The sequence below is a fragment of the Perca fluviatilis genome, chromosome 1 (genome assembly GCF_010015445.1).
Source record: "Perca fluviatilis chromosome 1, GENO_Pfluv_1.0, whole genome shotgun sequence".
Lineage (NCBI taxonomy): Eukaryota > Metazoa > Chordata > Actinopteri > Perciformes > Percidae > Perca > Perca fluviatilis.
Window position 1 is genome coordinate 22,251,575 of NC_053112.1, and position 22,467 is coordinate 22,274,041.

At 41.9% G+C, this 22,467-nt stretch overlaps 3 protein-coding genes across 7 annotated transcripts; 2 read left to right on the forward strand and 1 right to left on the reverse strand.

Moving 5' to 3' along the window:
• Nucleotides 1–110: 110 nt before the first annotated feature.
• LOC120556459 (lysozyme g-like) lies at nucleotides 111–10,308 on the forward strand. Of its 2 annotated transcripts, XM_039796097.1 has the most exons (6): nucleotides 111–1,999; nucleotides 8,452–8,484; nucleotides 8,592–8,669; nucleotides 9,536–9,750; nucleotides 9,854–10,004; nucleotides 10,091–10,308. In XM_039796097.1, exons 1-6 carry the CDS (start codon nucleotides 1,747–1,749, stop codon nucleotides 10,225–10,227), a joined length of 867 nt encoding a protein of 288 aa, XP_039652031.1. In that variant the 5' UTR covers nucleotides 111–1,746; the 3' UTR covers nucleotides 10,228–10,308. The 2 variants fall into 2 exon arrangements, with proteins under 2 accessions (XP_039652031.1, XP_039652039.1); XM_039796105.1 differs by lacking the exon at nucleotides 8,592–8,669.
• Nucleotides 10,309–12,331: 2,023 nt separating this feature from the next.
• On the forward strand, nucleotides 12,332–14,419 carry LOC120556530 (lysozyme g-like). 4 transcript variants are annotated; one of them, XM_039796190.1, is made up of 6 exons: nucleotides 12,359–12,450; nucleotides 12,882–13,021; nucleotides 13,406–13,483; nucleotides 13,662–13,858; nucleotides 13,956–14,106; nucleotides 14,187–14,419. In XM_039796190.1, the coding sequence occupies exons 3-6, from the start codon at nucleotides 13,420–13,422 to the stop codon at nucleotides 14,321–14,323; spliced, it is 549 nt and encodes a 182-aa protein (XP_039652124.1). In that variant the 5' UTR covers nucleotides 12,359–12,450; nucleotides 12,882–13,021; nucleotides 13,406–13,419; the 3' UTR covers nucleotides 14,324–14,419. The 4 variants fall into 4 exon arrangements, with proteins under 4 accessions (XP_039652110.1, XP_039652124.1, XP_039652117.1 ...); XM_039796176.1 differs by lacking the exon at nucleotides 12,882–13,021 and having other exon boundaries at nucleotides 12,332–12,450; XM_039796183.1 differs by lacking the exon at nucleotides 12,359–12,450 and having other exon boundaries at nucleotides 12,796–13,021.
• Nucleotides 14,420–14,843: 424 nt separating this feature from the next.
• Nucleotides 14,844–21,508, reverse strand: LOC120556520 (zinc finger protein Gfi-1b-like). The gene is made up of 6 exons (XM_039796166.1): nucleotides 20,753–21,508; nucleotides 17,293–17,544; nucleotides 16,709–16,953; nucleotides 16,442–16,558; nucleotides 16,162–16,327; nucleotides 14,844–15,240 (listed from the first exon to the last, which is right to left on the reverse strand). The coding sequence occupies exons 2-6, from the start codon at nucleotides 17,495–17,497 to the stop codon at nucleotides 15,062–15,064; spliced, it is 912 nt and encodes a 303-aa protein (XP_039652100.1). The 5' UTR covers nucleotides 17,498–17,544; nucleotides 20,753–21,508; the 3' UTR covers nucleotides 14,844–15,061.
• Between the last annotated feature and the right edge of the window lie 959 nt (nucleotides 21,509–22,467).

The window sequence follows — 22,467 nt, forward strand, 5'->3', positions numbered from 1 at the left end:
AGTTATTTTTGTGCCGAACAATACTGTACCACCATTACTTGCTAAAGCCTTAAGGCATTTTAGTTGATATCGCTCTGAACTGTTGAGTAGAATCATTGTTCATTATAGTAGTTAGGAAAGTGACATTAACCAGTGTGCCAGACTGTGCGATAATACTGTCACTCAGTGAGGTGATTTGAAGACCAGCAGTGAACAAGAAGTAAACATACAATGTAAAAGCATACAACTCATTGCAAATTGGGTTTAAGGTGGATGCAGGATGGTTTTGCCTGGTGGATAGTTTTGTTACACAGTCTGATGTTTGTATACTCACTGATAGGAAAGACAACAAGGTTTCAGTCAAAGGACACAGTAAATACTGGATTAAGTAAATAGAGGCCTTAAAACTACTACTACTCAAATTTCAGTCGAGGTGCACTAAGAAAATAACATGGCTGTTTCTTCAAAGATATCTGAGGGAGCACTGGAAGATGCATGAAATAGCTGCAGCTAATGATCATTTTCATTATAAATTGAATTCATTGTTTCATCTATAAAATGTCAGATTACCCACAACAACCTCTTAAAACCCAAGGTCTCCATTTGAAGTCTCAAAATGTCATGTCAGACCAACAATCCAAAAACCAAACATAGGAAGCTGGAACTGGGGAGGTATTTTTGCCAGAAAGAAATGACAGTTAAATGAATAACAAGATGCCGATTCATTTTCTGTCCTTTGACTACTTGATTTCAGCTCTAATGAAGGTGTGCAAGGTGCCAGATATTGGATACTGGTCCAAGATTACTGTTATAACAACCCATCAGACCACTTACAGACCCCAGCGTTTTCCCATACTTTTTGATCTTCAACCTGAAGCACTTTTCCTCACATGCTGACACTAAATGACCTGACCCATGCTGCTACACTCAACAGACTGTTTAAGTAAAATATATTGTAGACAAGCACCCACACTTTAACAGTGAGGATGCTGAGAAAGGGAAGTGCTTATTACTTTTACTCATAAAATAAGCCATCAAGCCACCAGTACAGACTAAAAATGTTTAACCCATATTTCAGTGGTGCATATAGGCAATGCGAGACTAGCCATACGGTAAATTATAATTTGATTGACATTAGCGCCATCTGCAGGTTACCGGTGGTTAGTGTTTCACGACCATCCTGCTATATACAGTCTGCTAAGGAAGCAGAGCCCCAACTATTACCCCTGAGGATACAAAGGTCATGTCGTCTTACATTTCTTTAAAATAGTAACTGTCTTTAATGACATAAAAAAATCACACACATATTTTGTAAGGCAGATTATTGTTATCTATTGAATAAAATAATTACAAATGTCACTGTTTTAGGAAAAAAAAAACGTAATATATACTTAATAATGGCTTTGTTGATATTGTACCTTACTGTTGCAAATGCCTATATTCACATCAAAACCAAATAATGCACACCTAACTGAAACACAATAAATAGGCCTATATGAATGTTTCTTTTCTTAAATTTGCAGAAAATGTCAGAGGGTTTGGTTTGGGGTGAATCTGGAGTCAGGAAGGACATTCAGTTTCCTTCCGTTATGTTTTTCTATTCACGGAACTGACTCAGTCGGTTGGATTGTAGGCTACGCCTTCCTCTGGTGGTCAGTAGTGCTGCCCACAGCCCAGGCTTTTATCACGACATGCTTCTCCTACTCCGGCTTCACTCCAACATTGAGGTGAGCAGCCGTGCGTTGTGTCCTCCGAGTGATAGCAGAGATGCCTCCAAAGACCGTTACAAGCGCCTTGATCAACATGCTGGAGGACCTAACTGAAATGCAGTTAATGAATTTCCGCTCCGCGATCCTGGACCGCAGGGAAGAGCCGCGGGTCAGAAGGGTATGTCTGGAAGGCAAAACTCGTCTAGAAATCGCAGATGTCCTGGTTTCAACTTATACAGAGTCCGGAGTTATAGACGTGGTGCTGGAGACGTTGAGGGAGATTGGCTGCAACGCGCAAAGAGAGCGCTTCGGTGAGTTTAACATGGAGTCAGATGGGTTTACCGTTTTTTGGTTTAATGCACATAGGGGACATGTCCCCTGTATTTTTTTTGTTAAAGTGGTGTTTGTAGCTCATTTTATAAATTGTAGCAAATTACAGTATTGTAACGGCCGGCCGGATGCCGTTGTGTTGCCTGTTCTGCACGGCAGTGCAAAGGATCATGGGACTAGGTTATTATAACGGTTCCTATCTTAGTTTAAGTGTGTAAATGATGTTCTGGTAGTGTTTTCGTAATGCATTTACGTTACCTAGGTTTTAGTCTTGATTTATTGCTCATGTTAATTTACATTTGTTGAGTTACCATGACTGAGACACTGGGGTAGATTGATGACCTCTGTAATTTTTAAGTTTAGAAACTTTGAATTCTGTTAAGCTTGGTGGGGACTCCGGCGCAGAGACGGACACACGGACAAAGAGGGTGATTAAAGATGTTGTTTATTCTGCGTGTTTTGGCAGAGAGAAAACCGTTCAGGGTGGAGCAGCTTCAGACCGGGATAGGAGCTGAGTGGGGTGGAGAGCTAGTAGCACTGAGAGCTGGATGACGAGGATATCAGACAACAGATGAGCAGGTTGCGGCGTGGAAGTGGCAGGCAGGCAGGCAGCAGGAACAGACGGGATCTGATTGAAGGAGAGACAGGTTACAAACGTGGCAGAGACAACTACAATGTTGAGAGGGTAACAACTGAACTGAGATCGCGATGCGAGCCAAGTTACCACAGGTGGTGTAGAGACGAACTGGCGCTGGAGAGGTGGCCGGCCGGGTAGATAACTGCTGGTTGATTGGTGACAATGAGCTGCAGCTGGAGGTATATGGCCAGCGCCCCTGACCTAGATCCTCTGACTGGGCTGCACAGCAGGAGGAGACAGACACAGACAACACACAAGGGAAAAGGGAAAAGGAAAACAAACGGGGACAGGAACAACAGTGCCGGACCGTAACAGTTACCCCCTCGGACCGCCACCCGGCGCCCACCCGGCTTGTCAGGGTGGTCCCTATGGAATTCAGCCACCAGCTGCGGGTCCAGTATAAACCGCCCGGGGAATCCAGGACCTCTCCTCGGGACCGTATCCCTCCCAGTCCACCAGGTACTGAAACCCTCTACCACGCCTCCGGACATCCAGCAGTCTCCGCACCGTGTAGGCTGGATGGTGCGTCAATATCGCGCAGTGGCGCAGGGGGATCCACGAGGCCGGACACAAAGGGCTGGGAGGAGACAAGCTTCAGCTGGGACACGTGAAATGTAGGATGGACTCTCATGGCCTGGGGAAGCTTCTTAACAGGACAGCCGAAGGGTTGATGATGGAGTCGATCTCGAAAGGACCCAAATACCGGGCGACAGCTTCGGGAGTTAGAGTGCGCAGAGGGATGTTGCTGGAGGAGAGCCAGACTTCGCTGACCAGGCTGGAACTGGGGAGGGACTACCCTGTGCCTGTCCGCCACTCTCTTGTTACGCTCTGCTGTCCGTAGAAGGGCCTCCCCGGTGTCCAACCACACCTTGCGGCAGCGGCGAAGGTTATCCTGAACTGACGGGACGGCTAACTCTCTTTTCCGGAGACGGGAACAATGGCGGTTGGTACCCACGCCCGCCTCCGAATGGTGAGAGCCGGTGGCAGATGAGGTGAGGGAATTGTGGGCATATTCGGCCACCCGGGGAGGTGTTTGGCCCAGGTGGACCGGGCTCTGAGATGTCACACAGCGTAGAGCAGCCTCCAGGTCCTGATTGGTCCTCTCAGTCTGGCCATTGGACTGGGGATGGAAACCTGATGAGAGACTGACAGAGGCACCCAGAGCAGAACAAAACACCTTCCATACCCGGAAATGAACTGTGGGCCTCTATCGGACACTATGTCCACAGGTATTCCATGGGGACGGAATACATGTAAGACAAAGAGGTCGGCCGTCTCACTGGCAGACGGTAATTTTGGTAATGCAACAAAATGGGCAGATTTAGAGAATCTGTCCACGATGGTGAGTATGGTGTCATTACCTTCAGACATAGGAAGTCCAGTGACGAAGTCCAAGGCCACGTGAGACCAAGGACGACTCGGGATTGGGAGAGGCTGCAGCAGGCCCGAAGGAGCCCGGTGGGAAGCCTTATTTTGGGCACAGATGGAACAGGCCGCCACGTATTCCCGGACGTCAGCCTCGGCGGATGGCCACCAAAAATGCCTCTTCAGTAGCGACAGTGTACGGTTCATACCAGGGTGGCAGGAGAAGCGAGAGGTGTGGATCCAGTTGAGCACTTGCGGCCGCTGGCCGAGAGGATAAAGGTCCGGGGGCCATCGGCCGGTCCAGGTTCCGACTCTTGTGCCGATCGGACGAGGGACTCGATTTCCCAGTGAACAGCCGCCACCAAACAGGAAGCGGGCAGAACGGGTTCAGGATTGCTGGAGTCGTCATTGTCTGTAAACTGGCGAGAGAGAGCATCAGGCTTGACATTACGTGTGCCAGGACGATATGTTAAGATAAACTTGAACCTGCTGAAGAACAGAGCCCATCTGGCCTGACGGGAGTTTAGCCTCTTGGATGACTGGATGTAAGCCAGATTCTTGTGGTCTGTCCAGACTATGAAGGGTTGCTCTGCTCCATCTAGCCAGTGCCTCCACTCCTCCAATGCCAACTTGACAGCCAAGCAACCAAGGTTAACCGTCATAGTTTTTTCTCAGCGGGGCGTAATCTCCGCGGAAAAGGCCACAGGATGGAGCTTCTGGTCCGGTGGGGAACGTTGTGACAGGACAGCCCCCACCCCGAATCAGAGGCGTCCACTTCCACAATAAACTGCAAACTGGAGTCTGGGTGAATAAGAACAGGTGAGGTGGAGAACAGTTCCTTCCAGTGTACTCACGGCTGACTTCGGCCTCAGGCGTCCACAGGAATGGCACCCTTTGGGGAGGTGAGCTTGGTCAGGGGGCAACCACTCGACTGAAACCCCTGATGAAGCGGCGGTAGAAGTTGGCGAAGCCCAGGAAGCGTTGTAGCTGCTTCCGGGGAGCGTGGGGTGGGCTACTCCGCAACTGCTTTGATTTTGTCAGGGTCTGGTGACACCTGTCCCAGCTCGATAATAAAACCCAAAAGGGGACGGAGTGCCAGTGGAACTCACATTTTTCTGCTTTCACATACAGTTTAATTTCCAGCGTTGAGGCGGGGAGAACCAGACGGGACGTGGGAGCGTGTTCATCCTGTGACTTAGAAAATATCAGAATGTCATCCAAATAAACAAACACAAAACGGTGAAGAAAATCCCTCAACACATCGTAACCATGGCCTGAAAAATGCCTGGTGGGCGCGTGTAGTGAGACCGAATGGCATGACTAGGGTTGAAGTGTCCGAGAGGGTATGAACGCCAGTTTTCCATTCGTCTCCCTGCCTGATCCTAACGAGGTGGTAAGCGTTACGCAGGTCGAGTTTGGTAAACACGGGGGGCACCATGAAGGGGTTCAAATGCTGAGTTGATGAGGAGAGGCACATGCGTATTTCTGACTGTGATGTTATTTAGTCCTCTGTAGTCAATGCGAGGGGCGAATGTTTTGTCCTTCTTCTCCACAAAAAGAACCCAGCACCAACAGCGGAAGATGAGGGACCGAAGATGCCAGAGGCTAGGGAGCCCCCCTTTTTTGTGGGGTTTCCATAGCTTCTCTCTGCACGGGACAGATTGAAAAGCCGACTGGACGGCAAAGGGCTCCAGGCAGCAATTCTATAGCGCAATCGTATGGCCTATGAGGTGGTAGTGAAAGTGCTTTGGACTTACTGAATACCTGGGCTAGGTCCAGATACTCTTCAGGGACTGAGGAGAGGTCTGGGGTTTGACAGGGAAGCAGGGGAACCTACAGAGGGCGGAATAGCCGACGCCAAGGCAAGCAGAATGGCGGTGAGTGCTCCAACTGTGTATTTTGTGGTTTTGCCAGTCAATGGGGATGGGGGTTGCGCCAAGGGCAAGACCAAGGGAGATAAGAGGGAGGCAGAGGAGGAGACTACCTTAAACTGGATGGTTTCTTTGTGATTGCCGGACAGCGAGAGGCCGGGACAGTTTGGTGGGTGATATTGGCAAACTGATGGCGTCTAACGGTTACTGTTATAGGCTTAGGCAGGGGCTTAACAGGGATCTCAGCCTGTGACGAGGCTGGTAACGTCAAGGGAAACTATCCTCAGCACCAGAGTCAATGAAGGCAGCTAATGAGAGACAGATTCCTGAACTGGACTGTAGCTGGTAGATGAAACAAGACGGGGTGCTGTGGGCATTGAGTCAGGTGTAGCACTCCGGCAAGCAATTCACCTGCGGAAGCTTTGTCTTTGGGCGAACCCGGACAGTTAACAAGGAAATCAGTCGCGGTCCCCACAGTACATGCACTCACCAGCCCGCATGCCCTTTTTTTTTCGTTTTTTTGCTTTAGGGGGGACAACGAGCACGGCCCAGCTGCATGGGCTCGCTCTTAGTTCCGTGGTGGGAACCGCTGAGGTGTGTGGGCGGTGTCCGAGTGGTGGTGTTGCTCGGGTTGCAGAAAGTCGAGGGCCCCGCCTGCGGTCGCGGACCCGACCGCCCTCTCCTGTCTCCTGTCCGTAGCCTGCTGTCTATTTCGTAGCAAGGGGAAACGAGAGAATGAAGGTTAGCAGGCTCATCACGAACAGCTAGTTCATCCTTAATCGTGGGTCACCAAACCGTTAACAAACGCTCCCTGAAGAGCTTCGTCATTCCACTTGGAATCGGCTGCCAAGGTCCAAAAATCAATGGGCGTATTCAGCCACGCTACCCGTGCCCTGTCGTAGCTTCAACAGTCTCTTTGTGGCGGTCCGCGCATGGTCCGGGTGATCAAACACATTTCCAATTGAGAGGAAAAATCGTCAAACGACAGGGCTGGCAATCTGCTGGTAGAACACGTTACTGCAACTGGCGCCCAACGCTTTTGCCCCTCAGTAACCCCAGAGCGTAATGTACCTTTGAGGATTCCGTGGAGAAGGACAGGGGCTTCTGTTGGAACACCAAGCGGCACTGAAGCAGGAAACCACGGCATTTGTTCAGTTCCCGGTGAAAGGTTCGGTGAGGTTGTAGGGGTTTCCCAAAGGCAGAGCGGCTGCAGAGCCTGGAGCAACTGTAGGAGGAACAGGCGGAGGAGAAGCAGAGGGAGGAAGAGTAGTGAGTGTTACCAGGTTAGCTACCTGAGAGGTGAGCTGAGATACTTGATCCAACAACCGCTGGTTGTTATCCAATAGAGACCGGATGAGTTGGTCGTGTTGTCCCAATAACATTCCCTGTGAGTGGAGGGCGCGTTGTACGCCATCACCCGTTGTTTCATGTGGCATCTCTGCTGAGTCCATGTTTGGCCAGTTCGTTCTGTTAAGCTTGGTGGGGACTCAGGCGCAGAGACGGACACACGGACAAAGAGGGTGATTAAAGATGTTGTTTATTCTGCGTGTTTTGGCAGAGAGAAAACCGTTCAGGGTGGAGCAGCTTCAGACCGGGATAGGAGCTGAGTGGGGTGGAGAGCTAGTAGCACTGAGAGCTGGATGACGAGGATATCAGACAACAGATGAGCAGGTTGCGGCGTGGAAGTGGCAGGCAGGCAGGCAGCAGGAACAGACGGGATCTGATTGAAGGAGAGACAGGTTACAAACGTGGCAGAGACAACTACAATGTTGAGAGGGTAACAACTGAACTGAGATCGCAGTACGGAGCCAAGTTACCACAGGTGGTGTAGGAACGAACTGGCGCTGGAGAGGTGGCCAGCCCGGGTAGATAACTGCTGGTTGATTGGTGACAATGAGCTGCAGCTGGAGGTTATGGCCACGCCCCCTGACCTAGATCCTCTGACTGGGCTGCACAGCAGGAGGAGACAGACACAGACAACACACACAGGGAAAAAGGGAAAAGGAAAACAAACGGGGACAGGAACAACAGTGCCGGACCGTAACAAATTCAACGTCTTTGGCTCTTTACGTTATTCAGGTATCTCGCTACAGTGTTCCCTAGGATAAATTGTAAATGTGCAAACGAGAAAAAATAAAATAAAAGTTACATGATGAATACATGTTTTTGTGTTCATATTGGGTTGAGGAGTAGGGCAGATGACATTGTTACAAAATTTGAACTAAATTCAAGCAAAAAGCGAAAAATTAAACGTGGTTTATTCTGCACTGTTTCGCCTATGGGTTGAGTCAACATATTGATACATTTCAAAACTTTTTGTTGTATACATTGTTTTGTTACGTCCATCCATTTCATGAAAGGGACATCAAAATTATATATATATAAAAAAAACATTGTAGTGTTTCGTTCTACCTCGGGTAGGGGTATCTGAAAAACTGAAGCCCTTTAGGGGATTTGTCCCTGTACTAACTGTGTCCCCCCAAACAACGCTCATAACAATATCAATACAGCCTGTCAAGGAATTGTTTCAGTGCTACATTGTGTCTTTGTATATTTTCAGCCAAGAACACAGGACCACTGACATCTGTTTCCAGTAAGTGATTGATTTTGGATGATTCAGGAGACTTCAGGTCCTAATGATATGTGTTCATGTTGATGTGCAAATGTGTTGATGAAATATAATCTAATAAACATTTGTAGATCATGGCGACATCATGATTGTTGAAACTACTGGTGCCTCAGAGCAAACAGCTCAGCAGGACAAGCTGAAATACTCAGGTAAATTGATTTATATATATATATATATATATATATATATATATATATATATATATATATATATATACAGACTATACTGTTGATGTATTAATGATATATATGTATATGTATGCATGTATATATATATATATATATATATATTTATTAATGATATACAGTACAGGCCAAAAGTTTGGACACACCTTCTCATTCAATGCGTTTCCTTTATTTTCATGACTATTTACATTGTAGATTCTCACTGAAGGCATCAAAACTATGAATGAACACATATGGAATTATGTACTTAACAAAAAAGTGTGAAATACCTGAAAACATGTCTTATATTTTAGATTATTCAAAGTAGCCACCCTTTGCTTTTTTATTATTAAGGGAAACAATTCCACTAATTAACCCTGTCAAAGCACACCTGTGAAGTGAAAACCATTTCAGGCTGGACCACCCCTCATGAAGCTCATTGAGAGAACACCAAGGGTTTGCAGAGTTATCAAAAAGCAAAGGGTGGCTACTTTGAAGAATCTAAAATATAAGACATGTTTTCAGTTATTTCAAACTTTTTTGTTAAGTACATAATTCCATATGTGTTCATTCATAGTTTTGATGCCTTCAGTGAGAATCTACAATGTAAATAGTCATGAAAATAAAGAAACACATTGAATGAGAAGGTGTGTCCAAACTTTTGGCCTGTACTGTATATATGTATGTGTATATGTATATATATGTATTAATGATAGATAGATAGATAGATAGATAGATAGATAGATAGATAGATAGATATACATACACTACACAGTATACATTGTAACTATATCAATAGATTGACAAGACTGAGGCCATATTCCTGTTCTCTCCATGAATACTTTCAAAAGGTATAAGGGCATCATACGCCATGGCAGAGACTGATCTGTTAGAAATGAACAACTACAAATCCATCATCCAAAACGTGGCTCGTCAGAAAGGACTTGATCCAGCGCTTATTGCTGCCATCATCTCCAGATCATGCAGGGCTGGAAAGACACTGACAGCAGGCAGGGGGTGCTTTGACGAAGAGAGAAACAAATATAATACTTATGGGCTGATGCAGGTAATAATCAAACTGCTTTAATCACTCTCTCTCAGTACTGTCACATGTTACAATGCAATGGCAGCTGTATTTATCTAAACTTTATTTACTAATATTTCTATAGATTGATATTAATCCAAAGGGAGGTGGACACATTCCAAGGGGCCAATGGGACAGTGAGGAACACCTTTGCCAAGGCACCGACATCCTGATTCATTTCATATTACGCATAAAGCATGCATTTCCTGACTGGAGCAAGGAGCAGCAGCTGAAAGGTTTGTTTCACTGAATTAGTGGACTTTATGGAAAACTGCCTTCACACTTTGTTTTGCTTTGTTCTCATTTGAATTTGTCTCTGCAGGAGGGATAGCAGCCTACAATGCAGGGGATGGGAACATCCACTCCTATGAAGAGGTGGATGCCAAAACCTCATGTGGAGACTACTCCAATGATGTTGTTGCCAGAGCTCAGTGGTACAAAAGCAATGGTGGCTTTTAAATCCTGAGGCTGTCCACAACCTCTTGAAAATCATGTATGAAACCATGTCTGTAATAAAGGCAATAAAGAAAAAAGCATGAATATGTGGTGATTCTTTAAATTCCTATAAATGTATTTTTCCAATAACTCTAACTCTGATGAGTTAGAGTTATTGATAAAAATCATCTTAAACTGTTATATAAACAAGTAATATGCTTTAAAACACACTTCAATGATTTGTTCATGTGTGTAATCATATATCCTTGCACGTGAAACCAGTTTTGTTATACTGGTGTCCATGCTGAGCAGAGCCAGTGGCCAACATCTCAGTTTTATCAGAATTTAGGAAATTACGTGATATCCAGTTTTTCATAGAAGAGAGACCTCTAATTTGGTAATTTGAGAATGATCATCCATCTTTACAGGCACATAGAACTGTGTATAATCAGCATAGCAATGGAAATTAATTTCATGACTGTGTATAATCTGACCAGAGGTGAAATATAAAGAGAGAAAAAGAGGGACAGCAACAGAGCCGTACGGTACTCCATATTTCACGTCAGAAAGGTTTGATGTAGTATTATTAAATGGAAGCACACTGTTATGAGATAAATAAGACTTAAACTATGTGACATCAATGCCACAGATGCCAGATTGGAGTGTACAATGATCTATAGCAAGGGTCTTCAACGTTATTTAAGCCAAGGACCCCTTAACTGAAAGAGAGATGGAGCAGGGACCCCCCTACTACATATATTGTCTAAAATGAAGTTGCATATAAAACTGGGCCTACAATAATGTGTAGGGTGGCCTAAAGCCTTTATACAATAGCTTAGTAGTCTATGCAGACCTTTTTTGTTGTTGCATAGAATGAAAGTTGTTGAGACATCACTCTTTCCAGTACTTTTGAATGGAAGAATGGAAGGTTAGAGACTGGTCGATAATTATTTAGAGACCCTGGATGGTGTGGTTTATTAAGTAGAGGTTTAACAACAGCAATTTTAGTAGGGGTAAGAGGTTAGAGTTAGCTAAGCTGGTATTCACCATTCTACCTGGTAGTTAAAATTATTATGACCTTTGTACCTGCAGTGACTTGCACACAATGCAGAATTGGAAAGTAGAAACTGAAGGATGACACAAGTGTGTGGCTCTACATCCTGATGGGATCAAGGCTACTGTTGATTCTCTGTGTACTGCATAATGAAAGGAAAAGTTCAACTGCGACTTCGAATTTGAGACTTCACATTCACACTATCACAGGTGTATAGAACAAATAAGTTGTGGGAGAGATAACAGCAGTTAATGGAAAACATCCATTTCTAGTAAACTGTGTCCAATAGCCTATGTCACCTGTCAGTTGTCCCAGTTACAACTAATAAGTTGTGTATACAGTACAGGCCAAAAGTTTGGACACACTTTCTCATTCAATGCGTTTCCTTTTTATTTTCATGACTATTTACATTGTAGATTCTCAATGAAGGCATCAAAACTATGAATGAACACATATGGAATTATGTACTTAACAAAAAAGTGTGAAATACCTGAAAACATGTCTTATATTTTAGATTGTTCAAAGTAGCCACCCTTTGCTTTTTTTAATAATAAGGGAAACAATTCCACTAATTAACCCTGACAAAGCACACCTGTGAAGTGAAAACCATTTCAGGTGACTACCTCATGGAGCTCATTGAGAGAACACCAAGGGTTTGCAGAGTTATCAAAAAAGCAAAGGGTGGCTACTTTGAGGAATCTAAAATATAAGACATGTTTTCAGTTATTTCACACTTTTTTGTTAAGTACATGATTCCATATGTGTTCGTTCATAGTTGTGATGCCTTCAGTGAGAATCTACAATGTAAATAGTCATGAAAATAAAGAAACACATTGAATGAGAAGGTGTGTCCAAACTTTTGGCCTGTACTGTATATAAAACGTTATATATATAAAGTATATAGCTGCTGACTGAAGTCACATTTCTTGTAAATCAGCTGCTTTAGCCTTATTTTCTCCCCTTTCTGCTGGCCAACCACCCATGCCTGCTTATCTAAAAAGGTCCTCTGCTGGCGAGAATTAGAATAGCAGACAAAAAAAATAATAATAGAATAGCAGACACGATGAGGAAGTCATAGCGAAAATGAAAGTAAACACACCGGTATAAATATGACCATGTTTGCACCACAGAGGGACAGTGTAACAGCGCTCGCATTCCAGTTAGAACATTGGAAGAGGAAACAGGAAAAATGGGTTAGTGCTTGTGTTAATAGTTTACACTCTTTTATTCTTTTTATTATTATCTGTAGGCTACTTTTGTAGTTATTTTACTTTATGTGCTACAGGGTAGCCTACGCACCTTACGGTGGCTCGTTTGCAGAGGTGTCAAAAATATTCCCATTCATTACTCCGGTAGAAGTAAAGCTACTAGGGTTTAAGTACTTCTGTGAAAGTACTGTTTTCAAAACTACTTAAAGTATAAAAGTAAAAGTAATGTAAGGGGGAAAAATAATATCAATATGCTTTTTCAAATTAGACTGCGAGTTTTTTTTTAAACAATTAGCTCGTGGTAGCTACTTAAGTACCACGAGCTAATTGTTTAAAAAAAACTTGGGGGCGCAGAGCTTGCAGCGCATACGAAAGGAGTTGTTTTTGTATCCAACCATTTCGAAAAATTGTTCCAGGTAGCCTACGGCCAGGGATGTAGAAGGGTTGGCTGGTCTTCCTGGCTACCAAGATCCTCGCTGGTGTTTGGGACATTTCGCTCGAGTTCTCTTGAGTCTCTGCCGGACATCTTCGTAGGCTACATATCATTTCTAATCAGGTAGACGGGCTCTGTTACATCTGCTATTTCCTTGCTGGAGTGTGACGTGATTTGTGTCATGTGCAGGTGCGATGGATCGCGTCTGAATGGTATATGTAACATACACCATTCCGACGCGATGAGAAGTATAAACATATAATATGTTTATACTTCTCATCCAACCACAATCAAATTCACTCTATCCGGATATAGCGCGATTTATCAGGATTTATTTATTTAACGATGACAAGCCGGAATGAAAACAAGCCGAACTGAAATAGGAGTAACAAGGCTATTTTTAAAATGACGCTGTGTTGCTGAAATAAGCTAATTAAAGCTGCCTTACCTTGCCAAATGTTGCGGGTGTGTTGATGACAACTAATCTACTAAACTGAACATTACCAGGTTATGGAAACATCATGAGGGTTGAAACTACTGGTGCCTCGTGGCAAACAGCTCAGCAGGACAGGCTGGGATACTCAGGTAATCAATGGTAGAGAAACAAAGTTTGTCAACATTTGTATAAAAGGTAATCATGTAGCCTTCATCTACTCATCTCTGTGTGTATCTACAGTGATTCTATATCTATGGATTGACAGTGAAGTGCATGCATTTGTTTCACTAAGGCCATATTCATATTCTGTTTAATTTATCTCTAAAGCTGTGGAGGCATCACACACCATGGCAGAAACTGATGCAGGCAGAATGCAAAAGTACAGGTCTAAAATCAACAGGGTGGGAGGTAAATATGGAATCGATCCAGCTCTCATTGCTGCCATCGTCTCCAGAGAATCCAGGGCTGGAAATACACTAGATAATGGCTGGGGAGACCATCATAACGCCTGGGGACTGATGCAGGTTGTAATAAATACTACAGTTTTACTCCCATCCTCTTAGAGCCTCACAATAATATGAAAACAGCAGTGTTCATACAATTTCATTTCCATTTCTGTAGGTTGATGTTAATCCAAATGGAGGTGGACACACTGCACGGGGCGCTTGGGACAGTGAGGAACACCTCTGCCAAGCCACGGAGATCTTGGTTTATTTTATCGGCCGCATCTGCAACAAATTCCCGGGCTGGAGCACGGAGCAGACGCTGAAAGGTTTGTTTTACTGAATCAGTAGACCTGCACATCCACCACCTGTCTTCACACTTTGTTCTAATTTGTGTTTGTCTCTGCAGGAGGGATAGCAGCCTACAATATGGGGGATGGAAACGTCCTTTCCTATGATAAGGTGGATGAACGCACAACAGGTGGAGACTACTCCAATGATGTTGTTGCCAGAGCTCAGTGGTACAAAAAAAACGGAGGCTTTTAAAACCTGAAGAATCCACAACAGAAAAATCATAAAGGAAATGTAATGTGTGATATGTCAATATATAATACACTAAATAAACACAAGTAAAACCACAAAGGGTATTTCTATTTATTGGACTCCGTGTGAACTGTGGCTGTGATAATTTGCAGAAAAGTGAGGAAGAAAGTAATTTTCACTGTAGTCTTGTGCACCTTACTGCATTGCTTTTGAGGCAGCTTCTGTATTAAATCATTTACTCAATACTGATGCCGATCCACATGAATTCTTCTTGTTTAAACTGCTTTCAAGGCGAGATATATGATGAAATAATGCAGTGTCATCAGTCTGTGTCAAAGCTGCATTTCTATAATATTACATCTTGTGTACTGTAGAGGGAAAGCAAAAGTTCAGCAGCACACACTCACATGATCACAGATCTGAAGAGAATATAGACGTGGGAAACATAAGAACATTTCTCTTAAAAACTGAATCATCTTTAGTAATGCCAATATTTTTGTAAGGAACCATATGATGGCATCTCTCACTTCAATACAACTTTATTAATCCCACAAGGGGCAATTACTTTCTCTCGCTGTAAACATGATGTTAACAAATAATAGTGAATTTCTTGTATATAAATAAAAAACTGTATTTTACATACTGGGAAAAAGTAGTCAACACACTCAGTAGCTTTCTGTCCTGAATGTGTTTCCGCTGGTTATAAAAAAAAAAAAAAAGGCTACGATGTTGACTTGGCGATCAGCGGTAGGTGCAGTGGTGGTCCTGGTGCTGCCTAAGGTCCACTTTGTGCTGGAAGCTGTAGAGGCAGCGAGGACAGCGGTAGGGCCGGTCGTCCCTGTGTTTACGGCTGTGGGTGATGAGGTTGGAGCTCTGGCTGAATGCCTTCCCACATATCTGACACACATGGGGCTTCTCGCCTGGTAACACAACACAGCACACGTCATGTAAATACACAGGATGTTCAAACTGTTGATCAAACAGACACTGCTCTGATGTTTTAAAAGTCTTTCAAGTTGGCCCCCTTTAGCCAAATTCTGACAAGATGAATAGTACTTCAATTATTTAATATATTACCTTATTTAATCAGTTAAGTCATGCATAGAGTATTAAATAGCTTGTTTTGCCAAATATATTTTACAATAACATAAGGGCATTTTAGAGACTTCAATCAATGGATGTTTTGCTTAAAAATAACTTCAAGAAAAAATTGACATTTTGGTAAATATACAAATAAGTATGTTCACTTTCTTACTGCGAGTTAGATGAGAAGATTGATATTAGATGCTAATTATGAAGTTACAGCCAGCTGCTGGTTAGCTTAGCTTAGCATAAAGACTGGAATCGGGGAAACAGCTAACCTGGCTCTGTACAAAGATAACACAATCAATATATATATATATTTTTTTTCATTTTGGCAGTAATGATGATCAAACCTTTTTCAAACATGGAAATGGAATGGAATAATTGATTTCAGAGAAAAGGATTTAATGTACTATGTGCAAATGAACAGTGTTGCTGACTACTTTCACATATATATGTTGCACAAGTAAGAGTAAAGGGACTGTTATTGTGACAAAATACAGTATAAATGCTTGTCAGAACAATAAACATTTGTTTACTGTAATACTGTAAATTTGAGTTCACATGCAATCTTTAACAATTTTAACAATTTAACAAAATTAACAATTAACGCTAGTGATTAGCATTAGTGGTGCCCGGGCTAATATAAGTGTTATCGATTACCATAGAGATGTACTACAAAATGAAACAGCAGTTCAGTTTAATAATTTCATTTAAATGAGGTCAGCATATTAGAAACAGCCAAAGGGGAAACCCACCGGTGTGTATGAAGGTGTGTTTTTTCATGTCAGACTTCTGGTGGAACCTTTTGCCACAGTACTGGCAGGGGTAGGGACGGGTGTCTGAATGTATGAGCAGATGAGTAGTGAGGGTGGAGGAGCGCTTGAACACTTTTCCACACACTGTACAGCCAAATGTCCTCTCCTAAAACAACAGGTACTGTGGTTATGGATTCAGGCACCTCATATGTGCATGAAATTGATTGTTTTAGTGTGAGATAGTAAGATAATTCCATATAAGAAGAAATGTGATGCTGACCTTGCCCCTGCACGATGACTGCTCAGTGTCTGTCCTGCTGGACTTGCTGTGTGCTGGTGCTCTGCTTCCGTGACTCTTGCATATGTGAGTCTTCAAACTTGACAAACATGAAAATACCTGCAAAGACAAGATGAACATCACTTTAACACGTTAAAATAACTTTAGACTTCAGGAGAGCAGAAGGCAGGAAACTACCTCTAGAAATACCATGGAAACCGTGAAAAAAAACAGAAGATGTGAAAACGTAAACTGGAAGGGATGCCATACTTTGCTACAGAGTGGACACTCTTGCCTCGGAGCACTGATCTTCAAGCAGCCACTGCTCCTGATCTCCCTCAGGATGTGAGGGTGCTGAGTCAAATCTCCCAGTCCCACAGACAGTTTGTCTCGATATTCTGAGCTCACATGAGGCCTGGACCATACAGCTGGTGTGGGAGGCCGAGACTCGTCTTTCTCCACTGGGCTTAAAGTATTTGAGTTGACAGGACTGCAGGGCCCAGCAGATCTACAGTCTGAGTATAAAGACAGACAGGTAAGTTGACTGGCTGCTATTTATGCAAACGTCTGAAACCTTGGATTCATGATACACCTTTGAATATTTCAATAGCATATGTACGATTATCAGAATTATTTGAATAATTGTCACACAACAAATAAAAGTAAATACAAAAATAAATACATTCTGTGTCCCGTCCTCTACTTTAAACCCGTCACTGCCGCTTACTAGAAATCATTTGGTTTTTAAAAATTATCTAGGAAGTGTTTTGTGTATTTGTTGTCTCTGTTAAACAATGCTTGTGATAAAGACTTAAAAAAAATATATATATATAGGAATTAGCTCTGTCACCCACCATAAGATTTGGGACTGAATGGCTGAAGGTGATTACTTCCATTAGAGTGGCAGTCAGCAGGAAGGTCCTGCTGCAGTAATGTGATGGCTACTGCATCATTATCTTGTGTTTCTGATGTGGAGTACTGCATGGACGTATTCCTGGACCCAGTCTTTTTTCCTAGGTGGTGCAGCCCTCCTCGCTTCACCAAGAAAGAACGAGGCATCACTCAAAAGGGAGGAAGATCTGCTCTACACCTGAAATCAAAGTTATCTAGAGGGGTTTAAAAAAATAAAATGTATTATTGATTGAATTCAATTTGGCACAGCCTGTGCTCTCCCACAGACCAGATGAATCATTCACCTTTTCCTTTTCTAAATCTTAGTGGTTACATATTTACATATGTTATGGAAACTAAACCAAATTAGTATACTCTGCAGCAGTAGTTCATATGTAGTGTACCAGCTGACACTAACACTAAAACGATGGACCCAAAGTGTTACATGTGATATTTGTACTGCCCAAAAGAGGGCAGTAGAACTGTACATTCAATAGTTTGTTTCCTACTTGAATCATTGTAATTAACATATGATATAGTTTTGTTCATACCATTGGCGATTTTAGAATCTTTTTAGGGATGCTCAAACTAAAAAAAAAGATTTTTTAAATATATATTTTTTTAAATCTATTTTAGTACTTCAAGTTAGAGTTTGCGAACTTGTCTGTTAGTGACAGAGGACAAACAATTACAGGTTCAAAGGGCTGTCGCCATGCTATGGACCTGTAACCCAGTAGTAGTAGTATGTTCCCTGTGTACAATAGTAGTAGTATGTTCCCTGTGTACAGCAGTAGCAACCCAGTCAAGGAAAGGTTTAACAGAAAAGTAGTTTTGACTCTGTCAGAAGGAGAGCAGGATGCGGTTGTGAAGTTTAACATTCCCAGAGAAGAAGTTGGTAATTTCATGGTGCAGATTAGAACAGATGTTAGAACATTGTGTCAAATTGGTCGTTATTACTGTGACCTATAAAGTGTCAGGTTTAGTTCCATCATAGTGTTAATAGTGTGAAAAAAACGTTAGCTGACGTTGTTCAGTAGCTAGCTCCGAGATTATCGGCTAATTAAATTACTGATTTAGCAGGGGCACTGTATCCGTGTCACATTCTCATTAGGGGCTGAGCCCCCCTAAAGGTCTGAGCCTAGAATTGCACCTGGTTCATACTGATGAACAGACAAAGAATGGGATCATCAGAAAGGACAAAGTGTTTGGTGTTGACAACATGTAGATTAAAATGTAACGATAGGTGACAGCGGGTTAGTTGTTACAGATGATACATTGTTTTTGTTTTGGGCCATCGATCTTGACATGTAGCTATAGATAGAAGTATCAGGCCTTTTATTAAGTGACAGAGAAGTTAGCCTTCTTGTTTCAACTATTGTTTCTGCTTTATTCTTGTTTCTCCCTTTGCTAGCTTTGCACATCTGGATTTTGGCAGCTTTTTTCCCCTTGCAGACCTTTTCAAGCTCTCAGCCTGGATTTGTTTCACACAGGGTTGCTCTAAAAAGTTTTATTTTCATGGACCTCTCTGTGTTTTTGTCTGATCGTTGCTGGGCCAGTTTACCTGCCCCCGGGGAAGATTTGTCACATCCGACCAAAGAATCTTTTTCTTCTTGTTCCGTCTTTTAAATTCTGCTTTACAAACTCCAGGTGGCCAGTCAGATGCCATTTAGGCAGGAGTGGCTTACTTGACACTAAAGGCCTCATCACTGCAGAGATGTTTCTCCCATGTGTGGAGCTGCTACGCTACATTCACACTGCAGGTGAATGTGCGCCAAATATGATTAAAACTGACATTTAGACTTACATTCAAACCTGGTTTGTGACACTTGTGACACAAACAGTCACATCAGAACTGCAAATATATCACTTAACTAACTGCAACGCATTTCATGAATAACACTTGAGCAAAGGTGAAGCTGCAGTGGAGGATTTCAGTGGAGGACACGGAGGTGTTAAAGCAAAAAACATGTTACATGTTTATTTAAAAAAAAACAACTTAAAATTATAGATTAAGAAGAATAAAACAAGCTGCTGTAAATTAGCTTCTATCTTCACTTAGTAGATAACAGTAAAGCATCACTCCATGGGAGGACAGACCTCTCACTTTTACAAAATAATGGTGGACAGTTTCCAGATCTCCTTAGAAAATTAAAGGCTTGTGTGAAAATAAATGACGAGATTACTGCAGAGGATTGGCAAGACATCTGCTCAAATGCAAACACAATCAATAAAGACTTGCTTTAAATTTCACCGACATAAATGGACCGACATAAATGGATTATGACACCAACCGTGTTCAATCAATTCAATACCTGTATTCCTGATATATGTATCAAATGTGGAACACAGAAAGGCATGTGACTTTAGATATTCTTTTTTATGTAACATGCACAAGGTTGTTTGCAGTGGTGAAAGAAGAACTCAGAGATATTATACTATATACGGTATAGGTACCAATACAGCAATCTAAAAACACTCCAAGTAGAAGTCCTGCATTCAACATTCTACTTAAGTAAAGTAGAAATAAAAGTATTATCAGCTAAATATACTTAAACGTATCACCAAAGCACTTGTTCTGCAGAAAATCAGCCCCTGTGAATTATATATTGTATATTACATTATAAGATTGTTAATACGGTACTAATGCCATAATGCCATTAATTTAATAAGAAGCTAAATCACATTTTATGTGATATATCTGGCTATGAGGAACTTTGTTTGATTGATGAAATATATTCAATTATTCATTTAATTTGTATACTTCTTTGCATGAGCATGTTAGTGTTACATCTTTTGTTTTTTTAGTACTGTTTAGTTCAGAAGGATGACATGTTAGAACTGGTGTTGAATACTGACTGAACAACATAATGTGTACAGTCAAACAAAATTTGTCCTATATTCGCCGTCACATTCAGTATGAATCTGTAATGTATATGTGTCACGATATTAACAGAGGAGCAAAGGCGTTGCAATACAATTGACAGCCGTTTTGTGCTTTACATTTCTTTTAAACTGTGTTTGCGATAAATCAGAAACATTGTTTATGAACTCTGGTAATCACTAAAAGATAATGTGTCAACTGACTGACATTACATTTAAAAAACATCTTGTAACAGGTTGTTTGTGCATACTTTTACTCTTCCCTCTGTATAATAAATGAAACCATTCAGAAAAAGATCAGCTAGTTTAGTAATGAGATAATTACTAAACTAGCTGATTATCATTGATATGGATCATTACTTCTGAAATAATTCAACAGAATTAGTTTTAGCCTACCATTTAGTCAAAGAGCCCAAAAGCGTTTTCCTTTAAATCATCATGTAAAATAGAAAACATAAACATCAACAAACCAAAGCTGTAGTAGCTTTCATTTAACCAAAAAATATGAAGGTACTTTTCATAAATAGATATGCAAAAACTCACCAGATTTTTACATTCCACCAGTTCTTCTTAACGTCACACACAAACTTCACAATAAGAATTTAACTGGGAAAAAAAGTCTTATGAGACAATGTCGAGTCAGCCTGGATTGTGAGCCGTTGATGTTCTCTGCAGGTCGTGAGATGACAGTAGAAACAGACGAGGAAGTGTTTCAGCTCAGACACCTCTGAGCCGACAACCACACTGCTTCCTCACATACAAACCCCAAACACTGCATGCTCACAGCAGCACATAATCTGTCCAGCTCTAGTTCAGAAAACACAACAAAAACACTTTGGGTGCAAGTTATGGATGGATATGTGGCAGTGGTGCATTAAACTGAGCGTCAGATTAATCTAGGGAAGACATCTGTCGAAGCGAGAGGAAGAAAGACTATGCTGAAAATTCTTCAGAAAGTGTTGACACACATGTTGACACAGTCAGGTTACAAAATAACCACTGAGGTCAATTTTAAAAGAAGCTTTCTGATGCAACAGCAGATTCCCTTCCATAGTATTCATAGAAAAAGCATTGCACATTAATGAGAAAGAGAAGTGGGGGTGTGAAAAGTTGTGTTAAAAGATGAGAAACTATAAAACCCACACAAATGAGCCGCATCACTCCACCGACATGTTCCTTCATTATGAACATGGGCACTGCAGCTTCGAGCTAAATGTGTATTAATCCACTGCTGAAAATAGTTCCCAACAAATGCACTATTTCCTCCTGTTCGAGTAACATTTGCTACAAACTACAGTGGCCAGCTGTTTACTGAGCCTTTTTAAAAAAACAACTATACATCAATGTCGTCAGTAGAAACACATGGGCTGAGTAGGGGAGTAGAAAGCAGTGAGAGATGGACTAACAGTTTGTTAGTTTTGGTCTTTTAATGGGATTTGTTAACATTAGAATAATATTGAATAAGGCCAGCTTTATACTTCCATTTAATTGTACTTGTGTAATCACAGAGACGTCTTAGTTTTTTTGTATTTCTGGTGGCATTCAAGCTTTGAAGGAAGAAGAAATTGACATCATGGAGAACATATTTATACTAAAGATTCTGTGAAATTAAGAACGGTGGACTGAAAAATGCATCACCAGCTATATGTATATTCATCACTAAGTTTTTTTGTAAAGAAATATTTTTATCTGTAAACAGGAAGTCACTGTGCCATCACAACTGACAAAAATAACTGTAAATGTAATGTAAATGTAGCTTCTAATCCTTTGTAAATGTAGGTATAACATGTTCATCTGTATATGTATACATTGAGAAATATATGTCAGTTAGTAGTAGGCCTATTTATGCTGTTTAGAATGAGTGGGAAATATATGATTATACTAAACTATCTAAACTGCTATTTAGCTAGTCATTTAGTCTGATCTTATTAGCATGTTTTGTAATTTGAGGTATATTGTACGGTGGCCGACGGGGGCAAACGTACTGCAACTTAATGAAACATGCAAATAGACAATACACAGGCAAATTAAGAAAATATCTTCATAAATTTGACAACACATGCGCAGCATTTAGCAAACGCGCTGCAAATACACACAACACAACCAAATACACAAACGCGCTGCAAATACAGAAACTATGCAAAAAGAAAAGCACACAATCCCCGAAAACAAAAAAACCCCCGCTGCATATTACACAACGGAAGTTCTCCAGGCCTCTAGGGGGAGCGCTAAGTGGAACAGCTTGATTTTAGACCCCA

Bases quoted from the DNA above. Each gene is read 5' to 3' on its own strand.
- LOC120556459 (XM_039796097.1), top strand. From the start codon at position 1,747: ATGCCTCCAAAGACCGTTACAAGCGCCTTGATCAACATGCTGGAGGAC. The intron at 8,485-8,591 runs GTAAGTGATTGA...AAACATTTGTAG, and splicing joins ACCACTGACATCTGTTTCCA to ATCATGGCGACATCATGATT. The intron at 10,005-10,090 runs GTTTGTTTCACT...TTGTCTCTGCAG, and splicing joins CAAGGAGCAGCAGCTGAAAG to GAGGGATAGCAGCCTACAAT.
- LOC120556530 (XM_039796176.1), top strand. The intron at 13,484-13,661 runs GTAATCAATGGT...TTATCTCTAAAG, and splicing joins GGACAGGCTGGGATACTCAG to CTGTGGAGGCATCACACACC. The intron at 13,859-13,955 runs GTTGTAATAAAT...CCATTTCTGTAG, and splicing joins ACGCCTGGGGACTGATGCAG to GTTGATGTTAATCCAAATGG.
- LOC120556520 (XM_039796166.1), bottom strand. From the start codon at position 17,497: ATGCCTCGTTCTTTCTTGGTGAAGCGAGGAGGGCTGCACCACCTAGGA. The intron at 16,954-17,292 runs GTGGGTGACAGA...CTTTATACTCAG, and splicing joins ATTCAGTCCCAAATCTTATG to ACTGTAGATCTGCTGGGCCC. The intron at 16,328-16,441 runs GTCAGCATCACA...CTGTTGTTTTAG, and splicing joins AGTCATCGTGCAGGGGCAAG to GAGAGGACATTTGGCTGTAC.